The sequence below is a fragment of the Oncorhynchus gorbuscha genome, linkage group LG03, assembly GCF_021184085.1.
Source record: "Oncorhynchus gorbuscha isolate QuinsamMale2020 ecotype Even-year linkage group LG03, OgorEven_v1.0, whole genome shotgun sequence".
NCBI lineage: Eukaryota > Metazoa > Chordata > Actinopteri > Salmoniformes > Salmonidae > Oncorhynchus > Oncorhynchus gorbuscha.
This window is the reverse complement of record NC_060175.1, coordinates 17,316,175-17,336,305: the sequence shown is the minus strand read 5'-3', so window position 1 is coordinate 17,336,305 and position 20,131 is coordinate 17,316,175. Positions and strand designations below refer to the sequence as shown.

The following is a 20,131-nucleotide window of genomic DNA, read 5'->3' as shown; positions in this document are numbered from 1 at the left end:
TGAGGCAGGGATGAAGGAGGTGGTAGGGGTGAGGTAGGGATGTAGGAGATTGTAGGGGTGATGGAGGTGGTAGGGGTGAGGCAGGGATGAAGGAGGTGGTAGGGGTGAGGCAGGGATGAAGGAGGTGGTAGGGGTGAGGTAGGGATGTAGGAGATGGTAGGGGTGAGGCAAGGATGACGGAGGTGGTAGGGGTGAGGCAGGGATGAAGGAGGTGGTAGGGGTGAGGCAGGGATGAAGGAGGTGGTAGGGGTGAGGTAGGGATGTAGGAGATGGTAGGGGTGAGGCAAGGATGAAGGAGTTGGTAGGGGTGAGGCAGGGATGAAGGAGGTGGTAGGGGTGAGGTAGGGATGTAGGAGATGGTAGGGGTGAGGCAGGGATGAAGGAGGTGGTAGGGGTGAAGGAGGTGGTAGGGGTGAGGCAGGGATGAAGAAGGTGCTAGGGGTGAGGTCGGTGGTAGGGGTGAGGTAGGGATGAATGAGGTGGTAGGGATGAAGAAGGTGGTAGGGGTGAGGTGGGGATGAAGGAGGTGGTAGGGATGAAGAAGGTGGTAGGGGTGAGGTAGGGATGAAGGAGGTGGTAGAGGTGAGGTAGGGATGAAGGAGGTGGTAGGGATGAAGAAGGTGGTAGGGGTGAAGGAGATGGTAGAGGTGAGGTAGGGATGAAGGGAGTGAGGAATGGGGAAGAGGTGGCATTCAACTCCAGCTTCTGTAATGTGTTTCCCTTTTCATCGTAATCATTGATAGAAAAAACATTTCCCACTTGGTGTACTGTCTAAAACCCATTGACTTGCACCCTTTGACCCTTTGACCTTTTAGATGCTGGTGTGTTGTTTACCTGACCACGTCCATAGAAGCAGCCCCAGACTTGAAGAAGTCAGTGGAGTCCTCGATAGCATCCACATTAGTCAAGATGCTCTTCCACACACCCTGTCAATGGAACAAGACAACACTGTAAACACTGGTCTGGAGTCAGTTTATCAAGGGTTAAGGTGAGAGATAAACATTTACATTTACAACCTTGTTCACATTTGCTGAAAAATCAGTGTAAGACAGATAGATTCAATAGTAAAGAGTTAGTACTTTTTTATCTTCTTACCCTCATTTGCTCAGCAAAGGCCTTCTCCTCCTCAGTGAGCTCCACAGAAGCGCAGCTCCCAGAGCTGAAGTACCTTGCCGCCGCGATCATCTTCCCATCCTCAAACTGCAGGTTCTTCACTAGCAACTGGACAGACAGACATCATGCTGTTCAACATGTCTGCATGCACTGGTTTAGTTTGTTTCAAACAGTCCATGCCATTATAATACACTGAATCAGGATTCAACTATCTATTCAGCTGGCTTCACATTAGGGAAAGGGGGATACCTAGTCATGCAGTACTAGGACAGTGACCAGAGAGGTTCTTACTGTCTTTGGAGCTACCATAATGTTAACCAATAGCCATAGTGCAGCACAAGTTCATGTCTGGGTAGTGGGTTTGGAAGAAATTGCGATTTGAGAGTCCGTCTGTGCTGAACATTTGAGCCAAAAATAAAAGATAAGGAGGCGTGTACTTGGATTACGGAGAAGGAATGGAGAGAAAGAGTTGGGCAGAGGAGGTCGAAGAGAGAGAGGAAGGAAGAGGGTGAGGCTGAATTGGTAAAGAAAAAGGGGAGATGGTTTAGTTGAAGAAGAATGGTAGAAAAGTGTAAGCAGATTGAGCAGGATCAAAGACAGGAGGAGAAATGGAAGTCGAAGAAACCTTGTCGATGTTTGTACCATGTTTTGTGCTGCTAGCATGTTGTGCTGCTGCCATGTTGTGTTGCTACCATGTAGTTGTCTTGTCGTGTTGCTACCATCCTGTGTTACCATGTGTTGCTGCCATGCGATGTTGTTGTCTTAGGTCTCTCTTTATGTAGTGTTGTGGTGTCTCTCTTGTCGTGATGTGTGTTTTGTCCTATTTTATATTTTATTTTTAATCCAAGCCCCTATCCCCGCAGGATGCCTTTTGCCTTTTGGTAGGCAGTCATTGTTAACTGACTTGTCTAGTTAAATGTTAAATAAAAAATAAAAATACTTATTTTCCGCTCCGGACAACAGGTGGCGATATAGTGCGGTATTGGGTTGCCGTGCACGCACTGTAAAATAGTAGAGTTAGCAGTGTTTACTTCCGGGATCTCGGACTGACACATTTCACAAGGATTAAAATAAAATAAAAAGCTTTCCATTTATTTACCTTGCTAATAAAATACAAGCAACAGTGTATTTACAATATGTCAAAAATGCAATTGCTCAATATGTTTCTGCGCGAGAGATTGACAGCGACTGCTGTTGAGATATTTGGAGTAGTTGAAAAGACGATAGTGGAGTATCAAGAAGAAATCACCCGTTCGAAGGAAGAGAACGAACGTTTACAGAAAATGTTGGATATGGTCATTAAACCTCATGTCAAGTTACATAGAACAGGTTTGTAACGGCGACTATTTCAATGTACTGTTTGACTGGCTTTTAGTCTACTCTATGTCACTGCCCTCGCGATGCTTGCTATGATTAAAAATATCGTCCCCAGGGTCAGGGATCATCAACTGAATTCAGCCGCGGGCCGATTATTGGTCAGGGGGCTGGAACTTAATTACAAATAATTTGTAGACTGCAACTCAACCGCAAGAAGCCCAAACAGATAATACTTGACTAAAACATAATCATTTCAAACATTGCTTTTGTACATTTGTGTACGATCATATCTACACTACATGACTAAGTATGTGGACACCTGCTCGTCGAACATCTCATTCCAAAATCATGAGCATTAATATGGAGTTAGTCCCCCCACTCTTCTGGGAAGGCTTTCCACTAGATGTTGGAACATTGCTGCAGGGCCTTCCATTCAGCCACAAGAGCATTTGTGAGGTTGGGCGATTAGGCCTGGCTCGCAGTCGGCATTCCAATTCAACCCAAATGTCCAACATTTGTAAAAAATGTACGTTTTTGTGCGGGGGGCGGGGGAAATAAAATCACCTACGGGCCAAATTCGTCCCACGGGAGGGCAGTTGGGGAACCCTGGCCTAGTCAGACATTATTGTTCCAGCTGGCTGGAACAGTGCCTTCAGAATGTATTAACACCCCTTGACCTTTTACACATTTGGTTGTTTTACAGCCTGAATTTAAAATGGATTAAATTAACATTTTGTGTTACTGGCCTACACACAATACCCCATAGTGTCAAAGCAGAATCATGTTTTTAGACATTTTTACAAATAAAACATTTAAAAGCTGAAATGTCTTGAATCAACAAGTATTCAACCCTTTTGTTATCGGGACATTATACTTCAGTTAACAGGCAAAAATGTGCTTTACAAGTCACAAGTTGCATGGACTCACACATAATAGTGCTTAACAGGATGTTTGACTGACTACCTCATTTCTGTACCGTACACATATAATTATCTGTAAGGTCCCTCAGTTGTGTAGTGAATTTCAAACACAGATTAAATTACAAACACCAGGGAGGTTTTCCAATGCCTTGCAAAGAAAGACATCTATTGGTAGATGGGTAAAAAAAATATATAAAAAAAACATTGAATATCCCTTTGAGCATGGTGAAGTTATTCATTACACTTTGGATGGTGTACAAACACCCAGTCACTACAAAGATACAGGTTTCCTTCCTAACTCAGTTGCCGGAGAGGAAGGAATCCGCTCAGGGATTTCACCATGAGGACAATGGTGACTTTATAATCCACTGAACAAAAATATAAAACGCATCATGTAAAGTGTTGGTCCCATGTTTCATGAGCTGAAATACATGATCCCAGAAAATTTCCATACGCACAAAGTGTATTTCTCTCAAGTTTAGTGCATAAATTTGTTTACATCCCTAGTAATGAGCATTTCTCATTAGCCAAGATATGCCACACTTCCCAGGTGGACAGATTATCAAGAAACTGATTAAACAGCATGATCATTACACAGTTGCACCTTGTGCTGGGGACAATAAAAAGCCACTCTAAAATGTGCCGTGTCTAGTTTTGTCACACAACACAATGCCACAGAAGTCTCAAATTTTGAAGGCGTGTGCAATTGGCATGCTGACTGCAGGAATGACCACCAGAGGTGTTTGCAGAGAATGTACTTTTCAGTTCTCTACCATAAGCCGCCTCCAACGTTGTTTTACCCTATTTAGAGATGCATGTGAGTGGACGATGAACAATAGTGTCTTGGTGACAACATGACCGAGCAGCTTAGATTACTGTTTGATTTGAGAAGGGCGCTCCTCACTCACCACTTTTGTTACTGGCCATAGGCCGGTGCACCCGTATGAATCAAGGTTAATAGAACTCCCTCAGTGAGAGAATATTTGAAATAGACAAGATGGCAGAGTCCACAATGTTGGATTACTTCATGGAGCAAATTTTGGTTTAATAATGGAGCGTTTTCTAAGTTCAAACGAAACTCCTGCAGCTAGACATGGATGTTTAGAACACATACAGTATCAGTCAAAAGTTTGGACTCACCTACTCACCTACTCATTTTTTACTAATTTCTACATTGTTGAATAGTGAAAACAAACTATGAAATAACACACATGGAAACATATAGTAACCAAAAAAGTATTAAACAAATCAAAATATTTGAGATTCTTCAAAGTAGCCACCCTTTTTTGTCTTGACCGCGTTGCACACACTTGGCATTCTCAACCAGCTTCATGAGGAATGCTTTTCCAACAGTCTTGAAGGAGTTCCCACATATGCTGAGGTCTTGTTGGCTGCTTTTCCTTCACTCTGCGGTTCAACTCATCCCAAACCATCTCAATTGGTTTAAGGTCGGGTGATCTGTTGCAGCACTCCATCACTCTCATTCTTGGTCGTCTCTTAACAGTTGAGATGTGTCTGTGACTTGAACTCTGAAGCATTTATTTGGGCTGCAATCTGAGGTGCAGTTAACTCTAATGTACTTATCAACTGCAGCAGAGGTAACTCTGGCTCTTCCTTTCCTGTGGCGGTCCTCATGAGAGCCAGTTTCATCATAGCGCTTGATGGTTTTTGAGACTACATTTGAAGAAACTTTCAAAGTTCTAGAAATGTTCTGGATTGACTGACCTTCGTGTCTTAAAGTAATGATGGACTGTAATTTTTCTTTGCTAATTTGAGCTGTTCTTGCCATAATATGGACTTGGTTTTTACCAAATAGAGCTATCGTCTGTGAATACCCTCCTACATTGTCACAACACAACTGATAGGCTCAAACGCATTAAGGAAAGAAATTCCACAAATTAACTTAACAAGGTACACCTGTTAATTGAAATTACATTCCAGATGACTACTTCATGAAGCTGGTTGAGAGAATGCCAAGAGAGTGCAAAGCTGTCAAAGGCTGGCTACTTTCTAGAATCTCAAATATAAAATATATTTTGATTTGTTTGACACTTTTTTTGATTACTACATGATTCCATATGTGTTATTTCTTAGTTTTGATGTCCTCACTATTATTCTACAATGTAGAAAATAGTACAAATAAAGAAAAACCCTGGAATGAGTAGGTGTGTCCAAACTTTTGACTGGTACTGTATGTTGTCTTCCAAGTAAGGAATTGGGGAAGTCTCATCAAGTAAAGATACATCAAAAATATCCAGTGCTACGCTTAACCTACTTCATAACACCGATCAGCAACCTGGAACAGTAACAATTACATTTACATGACATTTAAGTCATTTAGCAGACGCTCTTATCCAGAGCGACTTACAATGGCTGTATTTGTAATGGCGAGCTTGCTGCAAACCTATAATGTCTGTCACTTTACTTGTCCCCTGTTACCGGTCAATCAACTTGCTAGAAGGTATTTATCATTTTCATAATTTCACAGTATTATTCCAACGCCATAGTGTGGAAATATACACTTAACCCCTCCCCCCCCTCAGAACAGCCTCAATTCGTCAGGTCATGGAACTGGTGACAAAAGCTAGGTGTCAAAAGCATTCCACAGGGATGCTGACCTATGTTGACACCAATGCTTCCTACAGTTGTGTCAAGTTGGCTGGATGTCCTTTGGGTGGTGGACCATTGTTGATACATACGGGAAGCGATTGACCGTGAAATCCAGCATCATTGCAGTTCTTGACACAAACCGATTGTGTATGTGTGCCATTCAGGGGGTGACTGGGCAAGACACAATATTGAAGTGCCTTTGAACGGGGTATGGTAGTCGGTGGTTTGTGTCAGGAACTGCAATACTGCTGAGTTTTTCACGCTCAACTAGGGCTGGGCGGTATACAATATTTTACTATATACCGGTATTTATGCACGGACCGGCATTGGTTTTTACTTTACCTTCTATAACGGTATTGAAATGTTTGGTTTGTTAAATGTGATACACTGTGTGTAATGTCCACTTTTATAGTTTATTCCGGTACTTGAGTCATCCCTCTCCGGTCTCTCTCGCCATGCCGCTTTCCGCACAGACCTGTCACTCCAGGAGCGAATTTGTTGTTGCTTGACCATGAGACACTTTCGTTCATCTCTGCATGGTCAATGCAGCACATACAACAATGTTGATGACAATGATATTGTTTCCACTTTGATCTTAATATAAATCCACAAGCGTTCTATGATTACAATATTAGTTTGTATTTTCTTAGCAAGTTAAGCTAATTCGTGTTAGCCACTAATGCTAATCGCTCGTTAGCTGGCTAGCTAATAAAAGTACTGAGTCAGAGCAAACATAGCTAGCTAATACAGCCTGATACAAGTACTGGTGGAGGCTTAAAATCAGCATGTTGTTTGTGCAACTATCTTCTAAATCAAAGAGGAATAGACGAAGCATGAACAGAGTTGTGTATGGCTGCCTTTTCCTATTACGCTCCTTGCCCATGGAATAGCCTGCAGACTAAACTTAAACTTGTCGCCCATTTTAAATATTTATTGGAGGATTTTATTTTTGTATTGATTATAACTGTTTCGGGTAATGCAAGGTCTTGTGCTGTTAGGTTATTCCCATATGTGTAAATGTAATCTGCTTCTGTATTTTTGTGTGTTATTTGTGATCGCTTTGTTGGTCTTGTGTAGTTTCTTAATCATTGTACCTAAACTGTATGTGTAAACATGTATACGCAGGGCCCAGCTGTAAAAGAGAGTCTCAGTCTGTGTTCCTTGTTGAAATAAAGGTATAATAATATGTTGGCTATATGAATAAAGATTTAATGTAGCCAAAGATTATAGGGTCCCCTAGGAAACACCGTACATCACCTTGGTTCCTACCCTGTCACAATAACTCATCCAAGGCATTTTTTTCAAACAAGACTGTATTGAAAGTGCCCACTATTATTTATATTCTAACTATAGAATTAGACTAAACATTCTATTTCCATGATTCCAAAAGTTCGCCCAAGTGTTTTGATTTAAATTGCAATTGCAACATTTGGTTAAAAATAACACCTAGTATTTTTGCCCATATCATGGCAGTGTGGAAATAATCTCAAATGAGTACAGGAAATGCAGAAATTGATGGAAATTCGGGAAATTATTTTAGGTTGAAGTTGAATTGAACAGTATAAAACCATCAGAATGGAGAAAGACCCATTGAAATAAATTAGAATACGTGTTGCCACCACAGGGTCACGCACTACTCATAAAGCAAATGTAGAACTTTTATTATTAATCAAAAACATCAAATATTGTCAAATTTGAAAAATACCATGATATGATATTTTGTCCATAATGCCCAGCCCTACGCTCAACAGTTTCCCGTGTGTATCATGGATGGCCCACCACCCAAAATACATCCAGCCAACTTAGCACAATTGTGGCAACCATTGAAGTCAACATGGGCCAGCATCCCTGTGGAATGCTTTCGACACCTTGTAGAATCCATTCCCCTACGAATTGAGGCTGTTCTATTGGCAAAAGGGGGAGTGCAACTCAATATTAGGAAGGTGTTCCTAAATGTTTTGTACACTCAGTATATATAAAATAAAGGAAAATCACATTTTTGAACGCACTTGGCCTTTAAACATTGAAAATATGAATGTCTATCGATTGAATAACATGTATTTGCCTGTACTTCCTTCCAGACCCTAGGCAGCTCCATGACTCTGAAGAAGAGGTTCCCCTTGAGCAGGAGTGGAGGAGGGAAAGTTCAGAGCTCACACAAAGTACAGAGGAACAGGACCTCAGGACCGATCTGGGAGAAGAGCAAATGCAAGGGCCTGAGACTCATGGTCATAACATAGAGTTCGGGTTCACTCCTCCTTGTGTGAAAGGTGATTTTGTCCAGGACCCTTGGCCTTCACACCTTTTCCAAACCCAAATTGTGGAAGACAATGAGACGAATAATCTATCAGGCACCCTAGTGGAACACATTAAAACAGAACCTGATGGAGAGGACTATGGAGTACTAACGAGTGACCCACAGCTCATGTTTGCAGTAAACGCACACTGTTCAGCAGCTCCGAGTGAAAACATGCATGGAACAGAGATTGGAGGCCCTCTGCAACGGAAAACAAAGACAGGAAGACCATTCAGACATATAGGAACGCTGTCTGAACTTAAGAAGAGACGTGCTTTGTATGAGCGATTTCGTTGCCATGTCTGTGGAAAAGGGTTCCCAGCAAGGAATGGTCTGGGAGACCACATGACAACTCATACAGGGGAGAGACCACACAGCTGTCACCTCTGTGGGAAAGGTTTCAAAGTGAAGAGTCATCTGAAAGAGCATATCAGGGTTCACACAGGAGAGAAACCCTTTGTCTGCCCAGTCTGTGGGAAAGCGTTCAGGCAGGACGCCCATATGAAAGGACATTTGAGGGGGACTCACAAGGAGAAACCATACAGATGCCATGATTGTGGCGAAAGCTTCAGTCAGATGGGAGAGATGCAAGTGCATAGGACAGTGTGCTGTGGTCCAATTGTTCTGGGCCCAAATTTGATGTAACTTTCACTCCCTTGATGCCTTCGGTGACCAGGATGTTTTAGACTTTCAGCCATGATAAGGACCATTCAAATGTGTTATTGAACAAACAAAGGAAGAATGTATAAAGGTTTGAGAGAGCATCTCCTATATTTGTCAAAATTCATAAATGGGAGGGAGTTTCCAGAAAAAATGTAGCCTATGTGGTTGTCTGTATGTGGTGGTTGGCAAGTTTGTGTCCCTTGAGAAATAGTTGTCAATGTAAGTAGTTCTCTGGTGCCTCATATTGTATAAATATACCCCAAAATATTTGTGGAGCACTTTGAGTCCCTGATTGAGAGGTATGTGACCAATTTTGTGGGCTGTGTCTAATATCAATAATATCCTGTATATCTTGGATATCATTTCTCCCCTCCTGTTAGCTTTCTATGTGTTTTTGTGAGAGTGGAAGACATTCTCAATTTTGGAGAATCTATCATAAGATGGGTAAAAGTAATGTACAACAATCCTTTATGTACAATTAATAAATAAATGGTTACTTCTGAGAACTTTGAATTGTCAAGAGGTGTAAAACAAGGTTGCCCTCTATCACCATAACTATTTATATGGCCATTGAACTGTTAACTTTAATCATTGGCCTATTGATACTCGTCTCCATTTCCTTCATTTTTAGCCCCTTAATGTTATCTTTTAAAGCTATCTTGAGTCCTCAATCTTCAACCTTGAAGGGCCTTGTTGAGGACCTGGATAACTTCTCCAATTTCTCTGGACTAAAAAGTGTTATATTATGGATTGGGTCTCTAAAATAAACTTTAAATTGTTTTGTGGTCTCCCAATTAAATGGGCAGTTGGTGAAGTTGATGTGCTTGGTGTTTGAGTTTATTTTATTTTTACAGGGATAGTGCACATGAATCAACGTTTCAGTAAAATTGCCGGTTTTAGCCAGCCGGCTAATATTCAACCGCAGTCCCTGGGCAGGTTATTAAAAACCATTACGATATAGACAATCATTGAGCAGTGAGCACACACAGAACAACATAGGACAAGCAATACGTAGCATACAGACAGAGCAACATAGAGCAAAAAGCAGCAAGACAAAATTCATAAAAGCAACAAAGTGTTTCCACACCTCACAAGCTACAGACAACATGGAAAGCAGCAATACACAGCTGGGGATTATCATACATCTGATTGACCTTTAGCCATGTCTTCATGCATTTTGTGAAAGTGTGATATGTGGTGCAGTGTATTCCAGATATGGGAAGCTCTCACAGAGAAAGTGGATTTACTAAAGGTGCTTTTCCTTAAGGAAACTAAGGTCATGGCAGACCTTGTAGATCTGCTGCCATATGTTTGGGTTTTCTGTTAACAAAAATACTGAGTGGAGGGGGAGCCAGGCCATTTAGGATCTTGAATACAAGACATGTCGGTGTATTGCACAAGATTTTCCCAACTCAGGAGCTCATACTTTCTGAGGATGTAACAATGATGGCTATCGGGCTTCCTATCAAGCATTTTGAGAGCCTGTTTGTGGACAGACTGAATAGGTTTTAATGTTGTACAGCAAGCTTGGGCCCAACTAGTCAAGCCGTATGTTAATTGGAGGAGTATCAGATTTGATGTACATTTTTGCTACCTCTGTAGTCAAACAATTTCGTATAAATCGGAAATTAGCTAGTTTGAATTTGGTTATTTGAATGACCTTTTTCACATGCTTTTTAAAAGAGATGTTGGAGTCAAGTATGATGCCATGGTACTTAAAATCCGATACCAGCTGGTGCTTCTCCCCTGACACAGACATCTGGGTCAGTAGCATCTGTTGCCCTCTTTGTGAAGAACATGCAAACAGTTTTTTTCACAATGAGATCCTTGGGGCACGCCCACATCATAGCTAAGAGTGGGCGACAGCTCATTGCTCACTCTGACACACTGAGTTCTGCCTTCAAGGTAAGATTTCATCCATCTCAAGGCATCAAGGGAAAAGTTGAACTTGGACAATTTTGTGATGAGAATCTCATGGTTAACAGTATCAAAAGCCTTCCTTAGGTCCAGAAACACAGCCCCAACAACGCCACCTTTGTCCATCTTGGACTTCACATTTTCCAGAAGAAAGCAGTTGGCCGTTTATGTGGAGTATTTCGCTCTGAAGCCAAACTGCATGGAGTGTAATGTGAAGGGGCTGTTGTTGAGGTGGGCAATCAGTTGTTTTGCTACACACTTTTCAACAACCTTTGACACCACAAGCAGTATACTAATGGGCCTGTGTGCATATCCTGGAAAAGTTAAGCAACTCATTTTGATTAAAAAAACAGAATCTTGAAACTGTGAAGGGAAAAATCTATCCATTTACAATAATATTACCCTGAATAATTATCTAGTGATATCGCAGTTTAAATATTTATTCTTGGATCTACTGACTCCAGGAGAATCCTTTTTCAAATCATACGTGAAAACAACATCACTTTCACAAATACCATACTCCCCCCAAAACAATTATAACCTTCCATTCTTGTAATGTCTTGGTGATGAGATATTTGTGAGTGTAACATTCTCACTCATCACTATTCACAATTCAATCAGGACTATGCGTAATCATGGTAGCATCCAAATGAATGTCGAAGGGTTTAGAAACATTTTATTCTTATTTCCAAAATGACACAATAATATATTTACCATTGCATTTCTATTGGGCACAAAATGATCTGAAACACAACCAAAACAAACAGAAAATACATTAAACAAGTTTGTAGAGTCACAAGCGTGATGTAATCATTGCATGCTAGCAATATGGGACCAAATACTACACTTTTGACACTTTAATACACAAGTGAATTTGTCCCAATACTTTTGGTCCCCTACAATGGGACTATGTTCAAAAAGTGCAGTAATTTCTAAACGGTTCACTCAATATGGATGAAAATACCCTCAAATTAAAGCTGACAGTCATTGTATCATTTCAAATCCAAAGTGCTGGACTAGAGTGCCAAAACAACAAAAACATGTGTCACAACAATTGAGACATTTCATTCATTTCAATTTAAGCTATTATATAAAATACTTGCTACAAAAATAATGCTCAATATATGGGGCATTCAATATTCAGCCTTGTGCAGACTCTGCCACGAGAAAACAGAATAAAGATTTTCTGATACTGTTCCTCGGTTGCTTGCTTTTGGAGTCTGGTCCAGGAATGATTGTTCTATCATAATATCAGGGTTCAGATGGACCTGCAAACTGTGTATTGTTAGAGGATCTGAAAAACCATGATCAGTGAATGGGAAATATCATTATTATTTAGGACACTATTGGTAGAAATGTTACAAATAGGGAAGTTATGGACCCTTGTAATTCAGTAAAATGGATGGATTTCATGCAAAAAATAAATAGCATAATGGCATACTGGGAAAAATCTGGGGCAGCAGCCAAGTGGTTAGAGCGTTTGGCCAGTAACCGAAAGATTGCTAGATCGAATCCCTGAGCTGATAAGGTAAAACATCTGTCGTTCTGCCCCTGAACAAGGCAGTTAACCCACTGTTCCTAGGCCGTCAATGTAAATAAGATTTTTCTTCTTAACTGACTTGCCTAGTTAAATAAAGGTTAAATAAATCAAATCTGTGGACATCGCAGGGTTGGAGTTAATGAATGGTGGATCGGCTACTGTGGTGGAAATCCATCACTTGAAGACAGAGGAAATTAGGAATATATGTAAAATGATTTAACTACAGGTAACGTAGATGTGAGCGACAATAGCTGTAAATAGCAGTAGAAGTATTGTTGTCCGTTAATTTACTCCAATCAGAGTAGGGATGATAGGGTAGGGGGAAAAAGTGTGATTATACTGTATATAACGTTTTTTTAAAGCCAGAGGCATATACTGTAGATTTTAGACCTGAGCCCTATACTACAAATGTAGTTTGAGGGGTTAGAGAGGTAACTTTGGTCAATACTGAGTTCAACTTGGGATAACCAGTACCACAAATGTGGCTCACATTTTAGCCTGGTAAATTTCTTTGGCATTGAGTCTTTCAGATGTAACCTCCTCCGGGGCAGGCTAAATACATTTATTCTGAATGAAGTGTCTGAGCTGCAAATCGAAGACCAATTCAATAATTTGAGGACAACTGATTAAATATTGTATTTGTAAAAAATAAATTGTCATGTTAAAATACCTAGCACATTACACTTAATAATTACAAATGCATGTGAAACTTCATACACAGTAAAACATATGACTTAACAATTATTTTTATCATATGAGTGGGAAATAAGTTGATTGTGCATTGATAACCACACCTGATACGACTTCTGCCGAAGTCGGCTCCTCTCCTTGTTCGGGCTGCGATCGACGTCACCGGCTCTCTAGCCATCACCGCTCCATTTTTCATATGTCCATTTGTTTTGTCTTGTTCCATACACACCAGGTTTTCATTACCCAATCAATCTACATGTATTTAGTCCTCTGTTCACCATCATGTATTTGTGTGTAATTGTTCATTGTTAACGGTGTATGTTCACGCGCGATACTTTTATAGTTAAAGTTCTGTGTTTTTGGGCACTTATGTCATTTTCTGTGCCTATTGTTGAATGGAATAAAAGTGTGCCTGTTTACTCTACTCTGCTCTCCTGCACCTGACTTCGTCTCCATTACACAGATTTAACAGAATTACACACCAAACGATGGAGTCAGCAGGAGCAGGTACCCCAGTTAGAGTCGAGGAGCGCGTCCAGGAACATTCAGCTATGTTAAATCATCTTGGTGCCATGATGGATCGCGTTGTCCAGACCATGGACCGATGGGAGAGACAGGAGGTCTCCCCAGTGCCTCGACCAGCACAACCGGGGTTCCCTCTAACCGTCCCATCCGGATACGCCTCTCCCTTCCCAGGGAGTATGATGGGACGGCAGCACAGTGCCAGGGATTCCTATTACAACAGAACCTCTACCTGGCCACTATGCATCCAGCTCCCTCGGGTAGGGAGAGAGTTTCTGCCCTCGTCTCATGCCTCTCAGGAAGAGCTCTGGTGGGCAAACGCCGTGTGGGAAGAAGGAGACGCAGCGTTAGACAACTTCGAGGAGTTCACACGTCGCATCCGGGCGGTCTTCGACCATCCGCACGAGGGTAGAGCGGCTGAGGAACGGCTCTTCCATTTAATGCAGGGGACGAGGAGAGCCCAGGATTCTGCTGGTCACCCGCGGACGTCCAGAGGGGGCTCTGTCGGTGCCATCTTCCAGCACCCCCGCTCCGGTTCCCATGGAGTTGGGAGGGGCTGCTCGTAGGGAGACTGGAGGAGGAGCCATCACGTGCACCATCTGTGGCCCAAGAGGGCACACTGCTGGTCGGTGCCGTGTTGGTTCCTCTGGGAGTCGAGGCAACAGGCAGGGCACTCTGGTGTCACCCCAGGTTAGTTCGCACCACACTCATCCAGAGTCCTCTGTTGATCACCTGTTTGTATCCATTTGTTTCCCTGATTTTTTCCCCCCACATTCCCAGCATAAGGCGCTCGTTGATTCAAGCGCAGCTGGGAATTTTATCAACAGAGCGTTCGCCCTTAGTTTAGGGATCTCCATTATTCCTGTAGTTAGACCTTTCCCGGTTCACGCTCTGGGTAGTTGACCATTAGGGTCCGGGCTAATCAGGGAAGCCACCATCTCCCTTACCATGGAGACGTAGGGGGGGTCACGAGGTCTCTTTCTCATTGACTGTCCTGTGTTTCCCGTGGTACTAGGCCTTCCTTGGTTAGCTCTTCATAACCCCACTATTTCCTGGCAACAGAGGGCTATCACGGGGTGGCCGCGAGAGTGCTCGGGGAGGTGTGTAGGGGTTTCCATTGGTGCTACCACGGTGGAAAGTTCAGACCAGGTCTCCACCGTGCGCATTCCCCCAGAATATGCCGTTTTGGCTCTCGCCTTCTGAAAAAAGGCGGCGACTCAATTACCATGTGTCCTTTGTACGCAGGGTACATGGACGACTGTTGGCGCATGACCTGTATGTCAAGGCTGAGAAATGCCTGTTCTTTCAGAATGCCATCTCCTTCCTAGGGTATCGCATTTCCACATCAGGGGTGGAGATGGAGAGTGACTGCATTGCAGCCGTGCGTAATTGTCCGACTCCAACCACGGTAAAGTAGGTGCAGCGATTTTTTGGGTTTGCCAATTACTACCAGAGATTTATCCGGGGTTTTGGCCAGGTGGCTGCTCCCATTACCTCACTGCTGAAGGGGGGACTGGTACGGTTGCAGAGGTCGGCTGAGGTGGACAGGGCTTTTGGGCAGCTAAGAGCTCTGTTTACCTCGGCTCCTGTGTTGGCCCATCCGGATCCCTCTCTAGCGTTCATAGTGGAGGAGGACGCATCCGAGGCTGGGATAAGAGCCGTGCTCTCTCAGCACTCGGGTACGCCACCAAAACTCTGCTCCTGTGCTTCTCGAAGGATCTCAGCCCAGTGGAGCGTAACTATGATGTGGGGGACCGGGAGCTGTTGGCTGTGCTTAAAGCGTTGAAGGCATGGAGACATTGGCTTGACTAAACACCCTTTCCTCATCTGGACTGACCACCGCAACCTAGAGTACATCCGGGCAGCGAGGAGACTGAATCCTCATCAGGCAAGGTGGGCCATGTTCTTTACCCGTTTTGTGTTTACCCTGTCCTACAGACCAGGTTCCCAGAATACGAAGGCAGACACACTGTCCCGGCTGTGACACAGAGGAGCGGCCCATGGATCAGACTCCTGTACTCCCGGCCTCTTGTCTGGTAGCGCCAGTCGTGTGGGAGTTGGACGCGGACATTGAGAAGGCGTTGCGTACAGACCCGCTCCCATCCAGTGTCCGGTCTGACGTATGTACGTTCCGTCTGCTGTCCGTGACCAGTTGATCTATTGGGCCCACACGTCATCCGGGGATCTGTCTGACTGGGAAGTACTGGTGGCCGACCTTGCCTAAGGACGTGAGGATCTATGTTTCCTCCTGCTCGGTGTGTGCCCAGTGTAAGGCTGGGCACACACCAAGGGGACCGGGTCTGGCTCTCGACCTGAAAACCTGCCACTCCGCCTGCCCTGCCTGAAACTGGGTCCGCGGTTTGTGGGGCCCTTCAAAGTCCTGAGGAGGGTGAACAAGGTATGTTACAGATTACAGCTTCCCTCTGATTTTCGTATTAACCCATCGTTCCATGTGTCTCTCCTCAAGCCGGTGGTGGCTGGTCCGCTCCAGGAATCTGAGCTCCGCCCCCTTTGGACATCGAGGGGGCCCCGGCGTACATCGTTTGTTCCATCCTGGATTTGAGGCGATGGGCGGGGGGCCTTCAGTACATCATGGAGTGGGAGGGGTACGGTCCGGAGGAGAGGTACTGGGTTCCGGTTGAGGATGTTTTGGATCCCGAACTGCTGCGGGAGTTTTACCGTTGCCAGCCGGATCGCCCTGCGCCTCACCCCCCGGGTCTTCCCCGAGGCCAGTGTGCCACTGGTGCCGCGCGTCAAGGGGGGGGGTTACTGTCACGACTTCCGCCGAAGTCGGCTCCTCTCCTTGTTCAGGCGGCGTTCGCGATTGACATCACCGGCTTTCCATTTTTCAACTGTCCATTTGTTTTGTCTTGATTTTCACACCTGGTTTTCATTCCCCAATCAATCTACATGTATTTAGTCCTCTGTTCCCCATCATGTCTTTGTGTGTATGTTCACGCATGATAGTTTATGTTCCATGTTTTTGGGCACTTATGTCATTTTTTGTGCCTATTGTTGAACGGAATAAAAGTGCGCCTGTTTACTCTACTCTGCTCTCCTGCACCTGACTTCGCCTCCCTTACACAGCCTTAATAACACCAAAGTAAGAAAATAAAGATGGCAATGTTAAAAGTTTATTTCATTTTGATTTCAGCACTGACATGGATTGATGTTTCAGCATTGTCTCAATGAAGAGTTTGACTAGCCACATGCCTGCTAGAGTTAGCGGCAGGCGGACGAGAAATATCCACCGTAATAGTAGACTCGGGTCATATCCTATACGGTCTATGGTCAACCCAGATTGGTCAAATAAAACACTTTTTTGCAGGACTCATTCTGGGCTTCGATACATTACGTCTGCATATATACCCTGAATGCATATTTACAACCCAATAGTATAACATGATGACAAATATGGGCTTAAAAATATATTCCGAATGTGTAAACGTGTAAAACACATACAGTATGTCCTTATACTATTTCCCCCAAAGTAATGTGAGATCGTGGGGAACAAACAAATTTAGAGCTGATTGAGGAGAAGTCCCCGGAACTAATTCATCTTCCTGGTAATTCCATGGCATTCAGCCCATAGAGCTGACTGAAAAGAGGTAAGACAATGGAGCTACTAAACACATTAGTCTCCCTATGATTCATTAACACTGGGCTGCCTCTCAACTCTCTCTTTCATTCAGTCAGTCTCTAACACACTCTCTCACTCAAAACCCCTCTATCCTCTCTCTCAATTAAAATTCAAGGAGCTTTATTGGCACAGGAACATATTTTTACATTGCCAAAGCAAGTGAAATGGATAAACAAAAGTGAAATAAACTAAAAGTGAAGAGTCTCTGTCTACCATCTCTGTTACTCCTACATATTACATAACACCACACAAAGAGCTTTTCAGCGCAGGCCAAAGGTCATTGGCCCAGCTCTGACAAAAAATAAGTACAGTACTAACAGACCAGTTATTTACCCTGCTAATGAGGGGGAACAGCCAGTCACCATGAGATGGCAGGGTATGATCACCACTTTATGCAGCTCACCCTGCACTATCAGCTCCAATGTAAATAACATGAGTAAGTCTACCTCTGATAAGCTCCCCAGTAAATCATTAAAAACAATCAAGCAACACAGAAAAGTGCTAAAAATAGCCCATATTAACATATGTAGCCTAAGAAACAAGGTCCATGAAGTCAATAACTTGCTTGTAACAGATAACATTCATATCCATATCTCTGAAACTCACTTAGATAATACCTTTGATGATAGTGGTAGCAATACATGCTTATAACATCTACAGAAAATACAGAAATGCCAACGGAGGCAGTGTTGCGGTCTATATTCAGAACCACATTCCTGTAAAGCTTAGAGACAAGCTTTACAGGTTAACGGCTCACCTCTCACAGTTCTGGGCGACTTTAACCTCCCCACGTCTACCTTTGACTCATTCCTCTCTGCCTCCTTCTTTCCACTCCTCTCCTCTTTTGACCTCACCCTCTCACCTTCCCCCCCTACTCACAAGGCAGGCAATACGCTCGACCTCATCTTTACTAGATGCTGTTCTTCCACTAACCTCATTGCAACTCCCCTCCAAGTCTCCGACCACTACCTTGTATCCTTTTCCCTCTCGCTCTCATCCAACACCTCCCACACTGCCCCTACTCGGATGGTATCGCGCCGTCCCAACCTTCGCTCTCTCTCCCCCGCTACTCTCTCTTCTTCCATCCTATCATCTCTTCCCTCTGCTCAAACCTTCTCCAACCTATCTACTGATTCTGCCTCCTCAACCCTCCTCTCCTCCCTCTCTGCATCCTTTGACTCTCTATGTCCCCTATCCTCCAGGCCGGCTCGGTCCTCCCCTCCCGCTCCGTGGCTCGATGACTCATTGCGAGCTCACAGAACAGGGCTCCGGGCAGCCGAGCGGAAATGGAGGAAAACTCGCCTCCCTGCGGACCTGGCATCCTTTCACTCCCTCCTCTCTACATTTTCCTCCTCTGTCTCTGCTGCTAAAGCCACTTTCTACCACTCTAAATTCCAAGCATCTGCCTCTAACCCTAGGAAGCTCTTTGCCACCTTCTCCTCCCTCCTGAATCCTCCTCCCCCCTCCTCCCTCTCTGCAGATGACTTCGTCAACCATTTTGAAAAGAAGGTCGACGACATCCGATCCTCGTTTGCTAAGTCAAACGACACCGCTGGTTCTGCTCACACTGCCCTACCCTGTGCTCTGACCTCTTTCTCCCCTCTCTCTCCAGATGAAATCTCGCGTCTTGTGACGGCCGGCCGCCCAACAACCTGCCCGCTTGACCCTATCCCCTCCTCTCTTCTCCAGACCATTTCCGGAGACCTTCTCCCTTACCTCACCTCGCTCATCAACTCATCCCTGACCGCTGGCTACGTCCCTTCCGTCTTCAAGAGAGCGAGAGTTGCACCCCTTCTGAAAAAACCTACACTCGATCCCTCCGATGTCAACGACTACAGACCAGTATCCCTTCTTTCTTTTCTCTCCAAAACTCTTGAACGTGCCGTCCTTGGCCAGCTCTCCCGCTATCTCTCTCTGAATGACCTTCTTGATCCAAATCAGTCAGGTTTCAAGACTAGTCATTCAACTGAGACTGCTCTCCTCTGTATCACGGAGGCGCTCCGCACTGCTAAAGCTAACTCTCTCTCCTCTGCTCTCATCCTTCTAGATCTATCGGCTGCCTTCGATACTGTGAACCATCAGATCCTCCTCTCCACCCTCTCCGAGTTGGGCATCTCCAGCGCGGCCCACGCTTGGATTGCGTCCTACCTGACAGGTCGCTCCTACCAGGTGGCGTGGCGAGAATCTGTCTCCTCACCACGCGCTCTCACCACTGGTGTCCCCCAGGGCTCTGTTCTAGGCCCTCTCCTATTCTCGCTATACACCAAGTCACTTGGCTCTGTCATAACCTCACATGGTCTCTCCTATCATTGCTATGCAGACGACACACAATTAATCTTCTCCTTTCCCCCTTCTGATGACCAGGTGGCGAATCGCATCTCTGCATGTCTGGCAGACATATCAGTGTGGATGACGGATCACCACCTCAAGCTGAACCTCGGCAAGACGGAGCTGCTCTTCCTCCCGGGGAAGGACTGCCCGTTCCATGATCTCGCCATCACGGTTGACAACTCCATTGTGTCCTCCTCCCAGAGCGCTAAGAACCTTGGCGTGATCCTGGACAACACCCTGTCGTTCTCAACTAACATCAAGGCGGTGGCCCGTTCCTGTAGGTTCATGCTCTACAACATCCGCAGAGTACGACCCTGCCTCACACAGGAAGCGGCGCAGGTCCTAATCCAGGCACTTGTCATCTCCCGTCTGGATTACTGCAACTCGCTGTTGGCTGGGCTCCCTGCCTGTGCCATTAAACCCCTACAACTCATCCAGAACGCCGCAGCCCGTCTGGTGTTCAACCTTCCCATGTTCTCTCACGTCACCCCGCTCCTCCGCTCTCTCCACTGGCTTCCAGTTGAAGCTCGCATCCGCTACAAGACCATGGTGCTTGCCTACGGAGCTGTGAG

General features: G+C 44.5%; 2 protein-coding genes across 4 annotated transcripts in view; one reads left to right on the top strand and one right to left on the bottom strand.

Annotated features, from left to right (window-relative positions):
• The window catches only part of LOC124026926 (cytosolic 10-formyltetrahydrofolate dehydrogenase-like), a 57,741-nt gene that overhangs the window by 25,995 nt on the left and 11,615 nt on the right, over positions 1 to 20,131 (bottom strand). For all 3 annotated transcript variants that reach the window (XM_046339556.1, XM_046339557.1, XM_046339559.1), the window contains 2 exons: positions 1,096 to 1,221; positions 835 to 926 (listed from right to left, as the gene is read on the bottom strand). In XM_046339556.1, coding sequence (XP_046195512.1) covers positions 835 to 926; positions 1,096 to 1,221 — 218 coding nt within the window. The remainder of the gene's footprint in view (positions 1 to 834; positions 927 to 1,095; positions 1,222 to 20,131) is intronic.
• Positions 2,109 to 9,738, top strand: LOC124026963 (zinc finger protein 227-like). The gene is made up of 2 exons (XM_046339560.1): positions 2,109 to 2,442; positions 8,042 to 9,738. The coding sequence occupies exons 1-2, from the start codon at positions 2,250 to 2,252 to the stop codon at positions 8,899 to 8,901; spliced, it is 1,053 nt and encodes a 350-aa protein (XP_046195516.1). The 5' UTR covers positions 2,109 to 2,249; the 3' UTR covers positions 8,902 to 9,738.